The following is an 18,865-nucleotide window of genomic DNA, read 5'->3' as shown; positions in this document are numbered from 1 at the left end:
CGGCTGGCGGGGACGAGAGAGAGGGCCTTCTCGGTGGTGGCTCCTCGGCTGTGGAACACCCTTCCCGTGGACATCAGGCTAGCCCCCTCCCTGTTGATTTTCCGCAGGAAGCTGAAGACCTTTAAGAAGGCTTTTGAATAGAAGTGCAACGACTGGTAACCTGACCATAGAAATGGAACTACGGACATGGTATCGGATTGTGAGTTTGACGATGAGAAGACTCGGAATGGTTTTGTAGTAATGTTGATGTTTTCGATCAGATGTTTTGGTAATTATGTATTGTGGATTATTTTATTGGATGTTGTACCTTGCACCTGTTTTTCTATGTTGTACACCACAATGAGTCGCCAATAGGCTGAGAATTGCGGTAGATAAGCGTAGTAAGTAAATAAATAAATGATCCCTGATGAGGGACTCCCCCTTCCTGGGCACACGGAAGGAGACTCCTGGGCGAGAGGGAAGGCGCTCAACAGGCTGCGCTCTCTTGCCCCACCAGATGCAGAGCCCAATATTGTGTATTATGTATGTGTTTTTATGCTTTTTAAATTGTATATTGTTGATTATGGTAGTGTTGTAAACCGCGTTGAGTCGCCAATGTAGGCTGAGAAACGGCGGTATACAAGCACAGTAATTAATAAATAAATAAATAAATAAATAAAATGGGGATTCCACACACTGGATGGATACAAAGAATGAGGCAAATGGAAATCGATTCATAGAACCCTAGAGTTGGGCGAGACCTCGTGGGCATCATCCAGTCCAACCTCCCTTCTGCCAAGAACAAGGAATATTGCAGGTTCAAAGCACCCCCGACAGATGGCCATCCAGCCTCTGTTTGAAAGCCTCCAAAGAAGGAGCCTCCACCACACTCCCTCCGGGGCAGAGAGTTCCACTGCTGAACGGCTCTCACAGTCAGGAAGTTCTTCTTAATGTTCAGGCGGAATCTCCTTCCTTTCCTGTAGTTTGAAGCCATTGCTCCATTGTGTCCTAGTCTCCAGGTCAGCAGAAAGGAAGCTCCCTCCCTCCTCCCTATAGCTTTCCCTTCCATGTTTATCTATGGCTATCATCCTGTCTCCTCTCAGCCTTCTCTTCTGAAGGCCAAACATGCTCAGCTCCTTAAACCGCTCCTCATAGGGCTTGTTATCCAGACCCTTGATCTTTGAGTCGTCTTCCTCTGGACACAAACCCAGAACCTCAATCCCTGGCTGATCCCAGAGGAGAGACTCCCCCTTCCTGGGCACACAGAAGGAGACTCCTGGGCGACTTGGAAGGCGCTGAACAGACTGCGCTCGGGCCCCACGAGATGCAGAGCCAACCTCCAGAAATGGGGATTCCACAAAGTGGAATAATCCACGACATGCGAGTGTGGAGGAGAAGAGCCAACCAGAGACCCCCTGCTCCCTTGCCCCCTGAGCCCTTCTTCCCCGTGATGCCCCAGGGAGGACCTCCTCCTTGCCGCACTCCAAGGGGCCAGAGACTGCTCAGAGGACACTTCACCCACTACCAAACTCACACATGTTGTATTCTCTCTGTTTTGTTGGCTTTGCTCTCTTAGAAATGTAATGTAATTGACTGGTTGCCCTGACACGATAAACAGTAAATAAATCGTAGAATGCCTAGAGCATGCTCGGAGGGCGATTAATCAGTAATTAAATATGATGATGTCAACATCAGAGAGGCAGGATGTATTTTCACGGTGACAAGCTGAAGAGAAAGCATCGTCACCATCACCATACGGAACCCTAGAATAATCCCGGAGTGGGAAGAGGCCTGCTGGGCCCCCCTCCAGCCCAACCCCATCCCGCCCAGAAGCAGGAACGTCACCTTCCAAGCCCCCCCCCCCCACCAGCAGATTTCCAATTGTCACAAGAGCGATTGGCGAGGACGAGAGAGAGGCAGGGCCTTCTCAGTGATTGCTCCCCAGCTAAGGAACTCCCTTCCTGGTGAGATTGGGTCGGCCCCTCCCTCCTGCCCTTCAGAAGGAGGGTCAAACCTTGGCTGTGGGGCCAAGCTTTTGGGACAGGGCATGAAAGCGGCCATGGGAAAGGTGACCAGGCTAATTAGATGTTATGTTGATGAGCAGGACGGTTTCCAATGGTGTATTTTAATATGAAGATACATGTTTTTAATGTTTATGTATGTGTATGTGAATGTGTGTCCCGGCATTGAATGATTGCCGTGTATATGCTGTGCTCCGCCCTGAGTCCGGGTGAGGAGAAGGGCGCAATATAAAAGGTTCAAATAAATAACTAAATCCAAATAAAGGAAATTTTGCCTTCAAGCACGTCATAGCATGGCTAACGGTCGTCATAAGGGTTCAGGACTGTCCCCCATGCTGTTTAATATCTACATGAAGCCGTTGGGAGAGATCATCCGGAGTTTCGGGGTGCGGTGTCACCTGTACGCAGATGATGTCCAGCTCTGTCACTCCTTCCCACCTGCTACTAAGGAGGCTGTTGAAGTCCTGAACCGGTGCTTGGCCGCTGTGACCGACTGGATGAGGGCCAGCAGATTGAAACTAAATCCAGACAAGACAGAGGTCCTCCTGGTCAGTCGCAAGGCCATTGAACAGGGCATAGGGTGACAGCCTGTGCTGGACGGGGTCGCACTCCCCCCTGCTGTACCAGCTCCACTGGCTGCCAATCTGCTACCGGGCTCAATTCAAGGTGCCGGTATTGGCCTATAAAGCCCGAAACGGTTCCGGCCCAAGATACCTAACTGACCGCCTCTCGGCCTATGAGCCCACGAGGACTTTGAGATCTTCCGGGGAGGCCCTGCTCTCGATCCCGCCTGCGTCACAGGCACGGCTGGCGGGGACGAGAGATAGGGCCTTCTCGGTGGTGGCTCCTTGGCTGTGGAACACCCTTCCCGTGGACATCAGGCTAGCCCCCTCCCTATTGATATTCCACAGGAAGCTAAAGACCTTTAAGAAGGCATTTGATCAAGAAGTGCAATGACTGGCAACTGACCATAGGAATGGAACAACGGAAATGATATCGGATTGTGGCTTGACGATGAGACGATTCGGAATGTAGTAGTAATGTTGTTGTTTTGATAAGATGTTTTTATGATTATGATGAATTGTAGACTGTTTTGCACTATGCTTTGTAGATTGCACTTGTTTTTTCATGTTGTACACCGCAATGAGTCATCCCAGGGCTGAGAACTGCGGTATATACGCGCAGTGAATAATAAAGGCGCAGGTTCGCAGTCTGGGGCTTCTCCTGGATTCATCGCTGAGCCTGGAGCCTCAGGTTTCAGCGGTGGTCAGGGGAGCTTTCGCACAATTAAAACTTGTGCGCCAGCTGCGCCCGTACCTTGGGAAGTCTGACTTGGCCACGGTGGTCCACGCTACAGTTACATCCCATCTAGATTACTGCAACGCTCTCTACGTGGGGCTGCCTCTGAAGACTGCCCGGAAGCTGCAACTAGTCCAATGCTCGGCAGCCAGATTACTAACAGGAGTGGGGTACAGGGAGCATACGACCCCTCTGTTATGCCAGCTCCACTGGCTGCCAGTCAGCTTCCGAGCACAATTCAAAGTGCTGGTTTTGACCTACAAAGCCCTAAACGACTCTGGCCCTGTTTACCTGTCCGAACGGATTCTCCCCTATGAACCATCGAGGTCTTTAAGTTCTTCCGGGGGGGGGGGGGGGAGGGCTGCTCTCGGTCCCACCACTGTCACAATCGCGGTTGGTGGGGACGAGAGACAGGGCCTTCTCGATGGTGGCTCCCCAGCTTTGGAACTCCCTCCTACAGGAGATTAGAACTGCCCCCTCCCTCCTGACGTTCGGGAAGCTAACAAAGACTTGGCTATGGAATGCGGCCTTTGACAACTGAGTCAACTTTGGTCCACATGGAAGGAGAATGAGTAACTGTGAATGATGACCAGGAATGCTTTGACAACGTGTGGCTATGTGAGTGTGATGACGACGATGTTGTATTGCAATATGTTTTTAATTGTGTAACGATGATGCATTGTATGGTTTGTATTTTTGTATTTGAACACATGTTGTGAACCGGATCTGAGTCCCTCTTGTAGGTGAGAAGATCGGTATAGAAAGATTTTAAATAACTAACGAAATATAACGGCAGAGGACCCATGGATACGTTTCCTGATCAGCCTATTGGCCGAACTCCCATGACCCACAGGAAATACTGGAGAGGCTTGGGGAAGATAGACCTTGGCATGTGGGAGGAGTTGCTGGGATGTATAGTTTCCCTGTGGAGACCAAAATCCACCGATGGTGGTGATGCGAATGTATCTCAGTCAACTCAAAGTATACATTACAAATACACATGTCAACAAAACACAGAGCTGCCACATTCACACTAGGCAAAAACAATGGGTTCTTCTCTTGAAGGATGAAACAAAACCTTCTTGTGAGTAAGAACAGTCCTTGAATGTCCTTCAGTGTCCCTTTCTTTATTGCGTACGAGTAGACGCCAGTCATCACAATACGTGTCCTATCCCCTTCGCTACACACCAGTCGACTCCAACCTGCCACCGTTTTGGCTCACAAGAGCCTTTGCCAGGAGGTTGGGTCCACAAACAACACATATCATGAATACACACATAATGTAGAACAATTTGTGACATCAAGTTTGTAAGTATATAATACACAGGCACCCTACTTACTCATTTATCGAAAAAGACGTGCGGACTGGCCTTGCGTGAAGCCCCTCGCCTGGCTCACACCGCCCGTCGGGCCTGGCAAGAAGGAAAGTGGCGAGGGGCTTCGGGCGATGCCAGCCTCTCTCGCCTGACTTGTACCGCCCATCGAATACACTGCCAGATGAGATTAGTCTCTCCCCTCCTTAGAAAGCTTTAAGAGAAATCTCTAAACCTGGCTCTTCCGTTGCGCTTCCAGTGATTAATCACACAACCTGAGAGTGCTGCTACCCCTCAACGTTGGTCCTCCTCTCCTGTACGAAGACCTCTCTTGACCTCACGTCCGAGGAGTACCTCCTTCACAAATAACCTGCTCCATCCCTCTCTCACCCCGTGTTACTAGTCTTTAGTGTCTTAGCTTTCGTATTTTATTCTGTGCATGCGGCCCACTCGCGGCCACTGTCACCATCACTGTGTTATGTTTGATTTAAATTTTATATTGCCATATTTTTATGTTTTCTGTAATTTATCATGTTATTGTGTGCATTTTCATTGTATTTATTGTATTGTGTTGATGGGCTTGGCCTCGTGTAAGCTGCCCCGAGTCCCCGTTGGGAAGATGGAGACAGGGTATAAATAAAGATTATTCTTATTATTTATTATCAAGCGAAAGCCAGACGAGGGAGGCTGCACCGCACGGCCTGGCTTCGCCCAAAGTCCCTTGCCTGGCTTGCGCTGCCCGTCAGGCCTGGCGAGTGGCGAGTGGCTTCACGCAAGGCCAGGGCAGGCCGCGCTGGGCAGCTTCCCTCACCTGGCTTCCCTCACCTGGCAGCTTCCCTCACCTGCTTACCAGGCTCAACGGGTGGTGCAATCCAGGCGAGGGGCTTCGCACGAAGTGGGCCACGTGGTGCAGCCTCTCGCTTGTCAGGCTTGCCAGGAGATGCGAGTCAGGCGAGGGAGGTTGCACAGTGCGGCCCAATGGCCACTGAGAGGGAGGCCTCTTCCTTGGTGGGTCGGATAAATGCCCTCGATGGGCCACATGTTGCCCGTGGGCCGTAGTGTGAGGACCCCTGATGTGGACATTTCCTGTGGAATCTAGATGAAGAAGAACTGATAAGGCTGGAATGCAGTTCTGGCGGAGTGCCCTGATCCAAGCAGACATGATTTACAGTGCTCACGTATATCATGTGAATATTGCAATAAAGAGAAGAGCCGCTCCGGCTTAGAAGCGGATTCAAGGAGTCCGGTGTGTTTCCTCCCTTTGTGCCTTCAGGAAGACGCTTGAGAGGTCGAAGGAGATTGAGATGAGGAAGGTGATTTATCTCAAGACACCAACACTCCAGTCACACCCAGTCAGTTTCAGCCAGGAATTCGAAAAACCACGATTTGTGTTTTAATCTTTGTTCTATGTATTTGAATATGAATTTCATTGAGATGTGCTTTCATATGTATATTTTAAAGGATGTTTTAGATGACTTTATGTGTTTAGCTGTCATAACCTGCCTTCAGTCACGAGGAGAGGCGGGAACCAAATAAAATCATCATCATCATCATTCATGAAAACGACACCTGCAAACACAGAGGGACAGCTGTCTCCAAATGTGGGATTCAGATGTGCGGTAATTAAAACTAACGTCATATCCGAAAAAAGCAATAGATGATGTAAAGACAATATATATTTAAGAACGGAAGCATAAAAATCAAACCCAGAGCGATGCGACTAACACAACAGGTTGGAAAATGGTACTGAGAAGGACCTTAGAGCCGTGGTTCTCACCCTGTGGGTCTCTCCCCAGGGGTTTTGGCCTACAACACCCAGAAATCCCAGCCAGTTTACCAGCTGTTAGGAGTCCTGGGAGTTGAAGGCCCAAACTTCTGGGGATCCACAGGTTGAGAACCACTGCCTTAGAGGATGCCTTGGACCCCAGCTCCACCTGCCTTTCCAGTGGGAGGTTTCACCCTTCCGAATCCCCTTTTCGTAAACGTGCCTTTCATGCGAAACATAGCACGTTTACAATACACAATGCTACAACTGCGCTGTCGCACGCTGGGCCTGTGCACATGACTGTAGACAGGACATAAATTCTGTGTGCCCAACGGGACGCCGGGGCTGCCTCAGATTAAAGGCCCTTAGATTCCCCCAAACAGAGTCTTTAGAATGCTTAAAGGAAAGTTCTTTATGGATGAAAACAAACAGGTACTTTCAAGCTTTCTTAACTGTCTATTGGCTCTCTCTCAATCTTGTTCACTGGGAACAGGCACTATCTTCTTAACTGTAATCAACTAATGGGGAAATCCTAACTTCTAATCTGGGCAGTCTGTACTTGCCTCTGTTGGCGTGGAGTCCCTGCACCCGGTACCAACTGCGTCTGGCTTCCGCGAGCGACCCTTGCCCCAACAGAGCTTTGTAGACCTCCAGGGAAAAAGAAGGAGTTCAGGTTGCTGTGATGGCCGGCTGAAATCCCTCAGCCAAGCTGTGCGGCCTTTTCTCCCCGGCCAAGCTGTAGGCTGAATATCTCCCCGGCCAAGCCGTAGAAGACGAAGCTTTCTACAGGAGCTACTTCGTTTTATGTCCTGTGCGAAAGGCTTCTCTGTGAGAACTAACTCAAAATGGCTCCTGTTCCCACTAAAACTCAAAAAGGGGCGGGACCAGGGAACCTAACTATAATTAACAGGTGGCTTGCCCTATGATTGCAGCCAAAACAAGCCACCTATCTGCAGAGTCCCTGAAACTTAGGACTGCAAGAAACATTAAATGCAAAGCAAACAAAATGGAGCTCCTGGTACAGTTGTACCAGCACAAAAACCATACAGTTCATTGAGGGGCTGTCACAACTACAAAAATAAATCAGGAAAAGCACACGCCACTCAAACACTCCTGTACGGACACACAAAGTACACGAACCAATGAACAAACAGACCTGGGTCTAATTCTGAGAACTTCCCACCGGGCTGATTGTGTCCCTGGTCATTCTCCTCCCCCAGGCAATCACGACAGAAGTGGAGTGTGGGGGCATTCAAGTCTAAGTACTGTCATGACATGTTTATCTGCCCAATTTATTGATTGAACTGCAGTAATTACCACTAAAATGAATAAGTTGATAAAAGTAAGGAAATAAAATGTATTAGTAACAATGTTTGCGGTGAAATACACGGAGCAGCTACAGAGGAAACTACACAAGGATTATTTATACAGAAAGAGTATATGAAACCTATCTGCATATATTATTATATGTATTGAAAATCTTATATGGAGTTGGTTTAACCTCTGTCTGGCTACTTAAACTGAATTACAGTGTCACGAAAGGATGCGTGTCTAAAACGTGACACCAACATGAAAAGTTTGGCAAGCTCTGCCTTAGAGTCTCTCTGGGATCAATGACCACAGTTCCCTCCAATGGGAAGTCTATGTCTATATAGACGTCAACTCTCAGGGACGCTCTTTCCACGTGCCATCTCTCAGGGATACTTGGATTGTGCTTTTCCTGCATGGCCAGGGGTTCTCATTATTAGATTTATTTATATCCCGGGAATAGGGTTTCTCTCCAGTGTGAATCCTTTGATGTGTACGTAGATTTGAACTCCGAGTGAAGCTCTGACCACATTCCAGGCATTTATAAGGTTTCTCCCCAGTGTGGGTCTTTTGATGTCTATGTAGATGGCCACTCTGAGTGAAGCTCTGTCCACATTCCAGGCATTTATAGGGTTTTTCTCCAGTGTGACTCCTTTGATGTGAACGTAAACCTGAACTCTGAGTGAAGGTCTGTCCACATTCCAGGCATGTATAGGGTTTCTCCCCAGTGTGAGTCCTTTCATGTGAATGTAGATGTGAACGACGAGCAAAGCTCTGTCCACACTCCAGGCAGGAATAGGGTTTCTCCCCAGTGTGAGTCCTTTGATGTGAATGTAGACCCGAACTATGAGTGAAGCTCTGTCCACATTCCTGGCATTTATAGGGTTTCTCCCCAGTGTGAATCCTTTGATGTGAATGTAAATGTGAACTCTGAGTGAAGCTCTGTCCACACTCCAGGCAGAAATAGGGTTTCTCCCCAGTGTGGGTCTTTTGATGTCTATGTAGATGGCCACTCACAGTGAAGCTCTGTCCACATTCCAGGCATTTATAGGGTTTCTCCCCAGTGTGAATCCTTTGATGTGTACGTAGACTTGAACTCTGAGTGAAGCTCTGACCACATTCCAGGCAGAAATAGGGTTTCTCCCCAGTGTGGGTCTTTTGATGTCTATGTAGATGGCCACTCACAGTGAAGCTCTGTCCACATTCCAGGCATTTATAGGGTTTCTCCCCAGTGTGAATCCTTTGATGTGTACGTAGACTTGAACTCTGAGTGAAGCTCTGACCACATTCCAGGCATTTATAAGGTTTCTCCCCAGTGTGGGTCTTTTGATGTCTATGTAGATGGCCACTCACAGTGAAGCTCTGTCTACATTCCAGGCATTTATAGGGTTTCTCCCCAGTGTGAGTGCTTTGATGTGAACGTAGATATGAACTATAAGCAAAGCTCTGTCCACATTCCAGGCATGTATAGGGTTTCTCCCCAGTGTGAGTTCTTTTATGTGTACGTAGACTTGAACTATGAGCAAAGCTCTGTCCACACTCCAGGCAGGAATAGGGTTTCTCCCCAGTGTGAGTCTTTACATGTTGCTGCAGATGATGCCTCCGAGTGAAGCTCTTTCCACACTCCAGGCACTTAGACGCTTTCTCCTCCATGTCAAGAATGATACGCGTGTTGAATTCCAATACAGAGACTTGACTCTTCTTTATTCCTTTGTTATCTGTAAGTGAAGTCAAGAATTCAGCAAGATCATCGCCTCGAGAGGATGTCTTCTCCCTGTGTTATTGGCTTCCTTACTGCATCCAAGAGGTCGCTCCAAAGAGTCCTCACTTCCCTGGTGAAGAAAGAAGAGAAAGATCAAGGATGGAAGCCAGAGACCTTCTCTACCTCCAAGATTTCCCCCTTCCCCTTCATGGGTCACGTTGAGAATGGAAATACCAAGAAAGGCCGACACTGGGGCCTCACCCACATATCCAGAGACCAGCCGTGGGAATCAATGGTTCTTTAAAAAGGAGGGAATGAATTCAGAAGGAGAGAGGGATGGAGGAAGAGAAAAAGGAACGAGAGAAGGAAAAATGGGGAAATCCTAATTCTGGGGCATCATATTGATTTTATTGGGATGAAGAGAAATGTGGAAAAGGAATGGAAGACAGGCAGGCCGGGAGAAAGGAGCGGTCCTTGGCAAGACTCAAGGGCACCGTTCGCTGGATCACGCGTGTCCCTGAATGACCAGGAATGGGCTCAATGCTCAGAAGGGACACCAAGATGGCTGTGCTGCCTCCCTTCCCATCAGGAGTCCCAGGGCTGCTTTCTGAGCATCCCAAATTAGATGGGGTGTTGTAGGTTTTTCGGGTTGTATGGCCATGTTCTAGAAGCATTTTTACCTGACGTATCGCCTGCATCTGTGGCAGGCTTCCTCAGAGGTTGTGAGGTTTGATAGATCAAGGTTGCCAACTGAAACATTACCACCTGGCCCCAACAGACAAGAGTTCTTTCTCCCACCTTGGACCTTCCACAGATATATAAACCTAATATCCCAGTTTCCAACAAATCTCACAACCCTTGAGGATGTCTGCCAGAGATGCAGGCAAAACATCAGGAGAGAATGCTTCTAAAACATAGCCATACAACCCAAAAAAAACCTACAACCCAGTTATTCCAGCCATGAAAGCCTTGGACAATACACCAAATTAGATGCCTGCTGCCACCAAATTTTCTGTCTTTTCCCAAAGGAATCCTGCAGCTGACCAAGACCCTGCCTCTCCACCCACCTAATCCAAAACCACATTGAGGCTTGGTGGAGACGTTCACATGATGAGTCTCTGCTGGAGGAAGTCCCCTTTGGGCCACTCACCCCTTGGCTCAGCCCCAGGATGGCATGCACAGACAAGCACAGCTCCACCCACAAGGCCTTCTTCCTGACCACGTCCCTGCCCTCTTCCACCTTTTCTTCCTCGTCCTCTGTCCAAGGGAAGGATTCCAGCAGCGGAAGGAGAGCTCGAGAAACACAGGCGTTCCACCCAGGGTCCTTCCGAGGAATGTCTTTGCAGTGACCAACACAATAAATCCCAACCTGGGAAGAAAGGGCATCTGCTCTGAGCGATCTTCCCATAGAAGCCACCTCAACAATGCCCAAATAAGCATATGCAAAACAGCCTGAAAGGGGGAAAGTCCAGGGAAGTGGGATTTAGATAAGAGAACACTTTTTGATGACCTTCAAGGAAAACGACGGGAGAGACTGTGAGGCAGGGGTCCTCAAACTAAGGCCCTCCAAGGTCATTTACCCGGCCCTCACTCAGGGTCAACCTAAGTCTGAAAAGATCTGAAAGCACACAACAACAACAACAACAACAACAACAACAACAATCCTATCTCATCACCCAAAGGCAGGCCCACACTTCCGCCCACACTTGTAGGTTTTTCTGGGCTATATGGCGATGTTCTGGAGGCATTCTCTCCTGAAGAAGGGCACTTTTGGCATCTTGGATCTTGTGCGGGGAGTCAGGTTCTGCTGTGTGGAAAACAGGGATGTGGACTTTGGCATTGTTCTCAGGGCAAGCAGATTTGGCGTTGTGGAATTTGTTGCTGAACACCAGATCTGTCAACGGGAAAACATCCTTCATCCAAGATTTAATTTTGGAGGAACGGGCAGATCTGGCGTGCATTAAGGAGACCTGGCTGGACGAAGCTGGAGGAGTAAATTTGACCCAGCTTTGTCCACCAGGTTTCTCCGTACAGCACCAATCGAGACCTGGCGGGTGGGGAGGCGGAGTTGCGGTAGTCTATAAAAATTCCATCCCCCTGACCAGAGGCCCCATCCCGCAGTCAACTAATTTCGAATGTGTCCACCTGAGGGTGGGTGACCGGGACAGAATAGGGATTCTGCTAGTGTACCGCCCACCTCGCTGCACTACGGTCTCCCTACCTGAGCTAGCAGGGGTGGTCTCGAGCCTGGCATTGGAGTCCCAACGGCTTCTTGTGCTGGGGGACTTCAATGTACATGCCGAGACTACCCTAGGAGGAGCGGCTCAGGACTTCATGTCTTCCATGGCAACCATGGGGCTGTCCCAACGGGTATCTGGCCCCACCCACAGTGCTGGACACACATTAGATCTGGTTTTCTGCCAGGGATGGGAGCAAGGTGGCGGTGTTGAGGAGTTGTCCACCTCTCCGTTTCCATGGACCGACCACTATCTGGTCAGATTTAGACTCACTGCACCTCCTAACCTCTGCAGAGGTGGGGGACCCATTAAGTTGGTCCGCCCCAGGAGGCTTATGGATCCGAACGGATTCCTGACGGCTCTTGGGGATTTTCCCGCTACCTCGGTTGGTGATCCTGTTGATGCCCTGGTGTCTCTCTGGAATGGGGAGATGACTTGGGCAATAGACACGATTGCTCCGGAACGTCCCCTCTCAAGTAGCCGAGCTAAACCAGCCCCTTGGTTCACCGAGGAGCTGGCAGCGATGAAGCGAAGGAAGAGGAGACTAGAGCGCGTGTGGCATTCGGACCCGAGCGAGTTAAATCGAACACGGTTTGTTGCCCTTCTAAGGGCATATGCCGTGGCAATAAAGGCGGCAAAGAAGTCTTTCTTTGCGGCCAATATTGCGTCCGCAAAGAACCGTCCGGCTGAGCTGTTTCGAGTTGTCAGAGGTCTATTAAATCCCACCACTCCGGATGAGAACCCTGACAACTCGACGGCCCGCTGTGAAGCATTTGCTCGGTTCTTTGCGGACAAAGTCGCTTTGATCCGTTCTGACCTGGACACCATGTTAACGGCAGTCTCAGAGGATGTAACACGAGCATCTGCTTATCCGATTTTGTTGGATTCATTTCAATTGGTGAAACCTGAGGATGTGGACAAGATACTTGGAGGAATGAGGGCAACCACATGCATCCTAGACCCCTGCCCATCCTGGCTTCTAAAGGAGGCCAGAGGGGGATTGGCCGAGTGAAGGTGGTGGTTAATGCCTCCCTTCGGGAAGGCAAAATTCCAGCCAGCTTAAAACAAGCTGCTGTTGAAAAAACCATCACTGGATCCCACTCAATTTGTCAACTATCGGCCTGTTTCCAATCTTCCCTTTTTGGGCAAAGTCCTGGAACGTGTGGTGGCCTCACAACTCCAGGTATTCTTGGTAGACACTGATTATCTAGATCCGGCACAGTCTGGTTTCAGGCCGGGACATGGTACCGAGACAGCCTTGGTCGCCTTAGAGGATGATCTGCGCAGGGAGCTAGACAGGGGGAGTGTGTCCCTGTTAGTTCTGCTGGACCTCTCAGCGGCCTTCGATACCGTCGACCACGGTATCCTTCTGAGACGCCTCGCGGGAATGGGCCTTGGTGGCACTGTTCTGCAGTGGCTCAGGTCCTTCCTAGAGGATCGTACTCAGAAGGTGTTGCTGGGGGACAACTGCTCTACCTCACAACCATTGTTTTGTGGGGTCCCGCAGGGTTCAATATTGTCCCCCATGTTATTTAACATCTACATGAAGCCGTTGGGAGAGATCATCCGGAGTTTCGGGGTGCGGTGTTATCTGTACGCAAATGACGTCCAACTCTGTCACTCCTTCCCACCTACTACTAAGGAGGCTGTTCAGGTCCTGAACCGTTGCTTGGCCGCTGTGTCGGACTGGATGAGGGCTAACAAATTGAAATTGAATCCAGATAAGACAGAGGCATTCCTGGTCAGTCGAAAGGCCGAACAGGGTATAGGGTTACAGCCTGTGTTAGACGGGGTTACACTCCCCCTGAAGACGCAGGTTCGCAGCTTGGGTGTGACCCTGGACTCTTCGCTAAGCTTGGAACCCCAAATTTCGGCGGTGTCCAGGGGAGCATTTGCACAACTCAAACTTGTGCGCCAGCTGCGCCTGTACCTTGGGAAGTCGGACTTGGCCACGGTAGTCCACGCTCTGGTTACATCCCGGATTGATTACTGCAACGCGCTCTACGTGGGGTTGCCCTTGAAGACTGCCCGGAAGCTTCAGATGGTCCAGAGCTCGGCGGCCAGGTTACTAACGGGAGCGGCACTCAGGGAGCACACCACTCCTCTGCTGAGCCAGCTCCACTGGCTGCCAATCCGCTACCGGGCACAATTCAAGGTGCTGGCTTTAGCCTATAAAGCCCTTAACGGTTCTGGCCCTGCTTACCTCTCCGAACGCATCTCCACCTATGAACCGACGAGGATGTTAAGATCGTCCGGGGAGGCCCTGCTCTCGGTCCCGCCTGCGTCGCAGGCGCGGCTGGCGGGGACGAGGGACAGGGCCTTCTCGGTGGTGGCCCCTCGGCTATGGAATGCCCTACCCGTAGACATCAGGCAGGCCCCTTCGTTGCTGGAGTTCCGGAAGAAGGTCAAGACGTGGCTCTATGAACAGGCGTTCGGTCAACAAGGCAACTGAACTCATGAAGACAGTATAAATGAACAAAGGAATGGTAGAAGGATTATGAGAACGGAAACTGATTTTTACTGAGGCGTTGCTTACCACGTTGTTTTGTCTTGTATTGTCTGTCGTGTATGTTGTGTTTTAACTAATTGTTATTGTTATATAAATTGCACTGTAAACCGCATTGAGTCACTGAATTGGGCTGAAAAATGCGGTATAAAAATAAAGCAAATATATAAAAATAAAGCAAATAAATAAAATAAGTTTTGGAAGTGTGCGTTGTGAGGCTGCAGGGAAGCAGGTCTGGCCGAACAGGCGCTCTTCTCCAAGGAGGGAGAAACAGATATGGACATATTTGGGTGCATGAGGAGGGATGCGTGTACATGTTATGTGAAAATGTAGTTCCCTTTGGTTGGTTTGTTAGCCCTGTGGTTGTAAATCCAACGTAGCCACGTAGAGTGTGTATGTCTCCATGTTTTTCTGCCATCAAATGCCCCCTTTCTCTCTCACTGGGAACGGCAATAAAAAGACGCCGTGCTTTAAAGCAGAGGTCCTCCAACTAAGGCCCGAGGGCTGAATACGGCCCCCCAAGGTCTTTTGCCCGGCCCTCGCTGAGTGTCATGAATGACTTTTCAATGACTTTGAAGCATAGGTTCTTTCTATTGCAATTTCCAGTGTGAGAAAGTAGATCAGATTACAGAAAAACACTGAGACATACAAACATACAGATTCTATGCAACTACATTGGATTTTTATTTATTTATTTATTTACTGCACTTGTAAACTGCCGTTCTCAGCCCTAGGGCGACTCACGGCGGTGTACAACATATAAAAAACAATTTACAATAAGGCAATTACACAAACAACAATAGCAACATCCCTATTAATAATACAATTACACTAAATCATTCGCGACGTCTCATCATAGAATCACAATCCAATCTCGTTATCCATGTTCCGTTCCAATCATCATTGCCAATTGTTGTAGCACTTAGTCAAATGCCTTCTCAAACAACCACGTCTTTAGTCTCTTGCGGAATGTCATGAGGGAGGGTGCCTGTCTGATGTCTACAGGGAGGGTGTTCCACAGCCGGGGGGCCACCACCGAGAAGGCCCTATCCCTCGTCCCCGCCAGGCGTGCCTGTGAGGCAGGCGGGATCGAGAGAAGGGCCTCCCCAGACGATCTCAAAGTCCTCGTGGGCTCATAGGCCGAGATGCGGTCAGACAGGTATTTTGGGCCGGAACCGTTTAGGGCTTTGTAGGCCAACACCAGCACCTTGAATTGGGCCCGGTAGCAGATCGGCAGCCAGTGGAGCTGGAACAACAAGGGCGTTGTGTGCTCCCTGCGTCCCGCTCCTGTTAGTAACATGGCTGCCGCACGCTGGACTAGCTGGAGCTTCCGGGCCGTCTTCAAGGGCAGCCCCACGTAGAGAGCGTTGCAGTAGTCAAGGCGGGATGTGACCAGAGCATGTACTACCGTGGCCAAGTCAGACTTCCCGAGGTACGGGCGCAGCTGGCGCACGAGCCTGAGCTGTGCAAATGCTCCCCTGGTCACCGCTGAAACCTGGGGATCCAGGCTCAACGATGAATCCAGGATCACACCCAAGCTGCGAACTTTTTTCAATTACATTGATTAACAAACAAATAATGTTTTTTCAATTACATTGATTAACAAACAAAGGGGAATTACATTTTCACTCAACATTCACACACATGTACACGCATTCATCCACATGCATCCAAATGTTACCATATCCTTTGCTCCCTCCTTGGAGAAGAACACCTGTTAGGCCAGACCCTGCTTTCCTGAGCCTGCAAATGCATAGTTCCATAACTTCCACAATGCCAAAACTGCTTTCCCTGAGCTTCAAAACGCTGAGATGCGAAAATGTCTTTCTTTCTCTAAGAACAATGCCAAGGACCAGATCTGTGTTTTCCAACAGCAGAACCTGCCTCCCTGCACAAAATCCAAGACTCCAAAAGCGCCCTTCTTCCTCCTCTTCGCTTGAGAAAGAAGCCTCAAAGTGTCCAGAATAATCCTGCTTTCCCAGAGCATATCTGACACTCTCCGAATACACCACCTCTCTCCTTCCCATGGAGCAGAGCATGGCGGGTGGACAGAATCATAGAATCATAGAATCAAAGAGTTGGAAGAGACCTCATGGGCCATCCAGTCCAACCCCCTGCCAAGAAGCAGGAATATTGCATTCAAATCACCCCTGACAGATGGCCATCCAGCCTCTGTTTCAAAGCTTCCAAAGAAGGAGCCTCCACCACACTCCGGGGCAGAGAGTTCCACTGCTGAACGGCTCTCACAGTCAGGAAGTTCTTCCTCATGTTCAGATGGAATCTCCTCTCTTGTAGTTTGAAGCCATTGTTCCGCATCCTAGTCTCCAAGGAAGCAGAAAACAAGCTTGCTCCCTCCTCCTCCTCCCTGTGGCTTCCTCTCACATATTTATTATACATGGCCATCATCATATCCCCTCTCAGCCTTCTCTTCTTCAGGCTAAACATGCCCAGCTCCTTAAGCCGCTCCTCATAGGGCTTGTTCTCCAGACCCTTGATCATTTAGTCGCCCTCCTCTGGACACATTCCAGCTTGTCAATGTCTCTCTTGAATTGTGGTGCCCAGAATTGGACACAATATTCCAGATGTGGACTCCTCAGGACTGCCACGATTTGAGCATTATTAGACTATTAGAGTCTTTGATAGGGTGCCTGCGCCCCACACCACTGGAGAAATTACACTGCTTAGCCGGTATTGCACCACCTGACATCTGTCGGGAAGTAGCAGCTTATAGTGAAAGGACCAAGGCAGAGACATCTCCAGCTCATCCCTGTTTGGGCATCAGCCAGCATGTCAACGACTTAAATCAAGACATAGTTTTCTAAGATCTACAGAGACACTCGCTGGAACACCTCAGCAAGCGAGAGTCCAAAAGTGGCAGGCTCAAACCCAGAATCTCAACCCATGGCTGATACCAAATGAGAGACTCCCCCCTGGGCACACAGAAGACAGGGCGACTTGGAAGGCAATGAACAGACTGCACTCTGGCACCACGAGATGCAGAGCCAATCTCCAGAAATGGGGCCACAAAGTGGAATAATCCACGACATGCGAGTGTGGAGAGGAGCAAACCACTGCCCACCTGCTGCAATGCACCCTGAGCCCTGCCACATGATGCACAATGGAGGACCTTCTTGCGGCAACACCAGAGGCACTCCAAGGGGCCAGATACTGCTCAAAGGACATTTAATCAGCTATCAAGCTTGCAAACTCTGTCTTTTGTATGTATGTATGTATGTTATGTATGTATGTATGTTCAGAAAAACCTCTACTTCTGTTTCATTGACTATTCTAAAGCCTTGGACTGTGTGGATCATAATAAATTGTGGCAAGTTCTTAGTGGGATGGGCATCCGAAGCCCCCTTCCCTCTCTCCTGAGGAATCTGTACAAGGACCAAGTCGCAACAGTCAGAACTGACCACGGAACAACAGACTGGTTCAAGATTGGGAAAGGCGTACGGCAAGGCTGCATCCTCTCACCCAACCTTTTTAACTTGTATGCAGAACACATCATGCGAGGATGTGCGGGGCTGGATGAATGCAAAGCTGGGGTGAAAATTGTTGGAAGAAACATTAACAACCTCAGATATGCAGATGACACCACTCTGATGGCCAAAAGCCAGCTGAGGAGCCTTCTAATCAAGGTGAAAGAAGAAAGCGCAAAAGCCGGGTTGCAGCTAAACGTCAAAAAAACCAAGATTATGGCAACAAGAATGATTGACAACTGGGAAATAGAGGGAGAAACCGTGGAGGCCGTGACAGGGTTTGTATTTCTAGGTGCAAAGATTACTGCAGATGCAGACTGTAGCCAGGAAATCAGAAGACGCTTACTTCTTGGGAGGAGAGCCATGTCCAGTCTCGACAAAATAGTCAAGAGTAGAGACATCAGACTGGCAACCAAGATCCATTGCCTAGTCCAAGCCATGGTCTTCCCTGTAGTAGTCACCTACGGATGTGAGAGCTGGACCTTTGGGAAGGCTGAGCCAAGGAAGAGAGATGCTTTTGAGCTGTGGTGCTGGAGGAAAGTGCTGAGAGTGCCTTGGACTGCGAGAAGATCCAACCAGTCCATCCTCCAGGAAATAAAGCCCGGCTGCTCACTGGAGGGAAGGAGACTAGAGACAAAGTGGAAGTCCTTTGAATGCCACATCATGAGGAGACAGCCAAGCCTGGAGAAGGGAATGATGCTGGGGAAAGTGGAAGGCAAAAGGAAGAGGGGCCGACCAAGGGCAAGATGGATGGATGGCATCCTTGAAGTGACTGGACTGACCTTGAAGGAGACCCTGGGGGTGGTAACGGCCGACAGGGAGCTCTGGCGTGGGCTGGGCCATGAGGTCACGAAGAGTCGGAGACGACTGAAAGAATGAACAACAACAACAACAACATGTATGTTATGTTTGTTCTGTAAAAAATGTAACACAACTGTTTGGTTGCCTGACACGATAAATAAAATCCAGGAGACCTCCCAACCTGCAGGGAAGCTTGGCCTGGGCTGAGAGGGCCCCCAGGTGCTTTCCCACTCTCAGGTTCTATGTGGGAGAAAGGTCAGGAGAGAGTGCCGCCCCCACCCACCCACCCACCCCTCCCTCTCTGGAGCATGGCCAGGCAGGCACACGGGGGGGGGGGAGGCTCTGGCCATGGGGGAGGGGGGACACTCCACCCCTCCCTCCTTCCTCGGTCTGCCTGCGCTCACCTCAGCCTCTCCGCCGCCCGCCGGATCTTCTTTCTTTCTCCTCCCAAG

At 49.7% G+C, this 18,865-nt stretch overlaps 1 protein-coding gene across 2 annotated transcripts; it reads right to left on the bottom strand.

Moving 5' to 3' along the window:
• Positions 1-6,290: 6,290 nt before the first annotated feature.
• Positions 6,291-18,865, bottom strand: LOC137096889 (zinc finger protein 135-like). Of its 2 annotated transcripts, none has more exons than XM_067467168.1 (2): positions 18,818-18,865; positions 6,291-9,517 (listed from the first exon to the last, which is right to left on the bottom strand). In XM_067467168.1, the coding sequence occupies exon 2, from the start codon at positions 9,336-9,338 to the stop codon at positions 8,043-8,045; it is 1,296 nt and encodes a 431-aa protein (XP_067323269.1). In that variant the 5' UTR covers positions 9,339-9,517; positions 18,818-18,865; the 3' UTR covers positions 6,291-8,042. The 2 variants fall into 2 exon arrangements, 1 of the variants encoding a protein (XP_067323269.1); XR_010909781.1 differs by lacking the exon at positions 6,291-9,517 and adding an exon at positions 18,149-18,479.

This window comes from Anolis sagrei, chromosome 4 (assembly GCF_037176765.1).
Source record: "Anolis sagrei isolate rAnoSag1 chromosome 4, rAnoSag1.mat, whole genome shotgun sequence".
NCBI classification, from domain to species: domain Eukaryota; kingdom Metazoa; phylum Chordata; class Lepidosauria; order Squamata; family Dactyloidae; genus Anolis; species Anolis sagrei.
This window is presented reverse-complemented; position numbering and strand designations above follow the sequence as displayed.

Coding starts and splice junctions, on each gene's coding strand:
- LOC137096889 (XM_067467168.1), bottom strand. CDS start 9,338: ATGGAGGAGAAAGCGTCTAAGTGCCTGGAGTGTGGAAAGAGCTTCACT.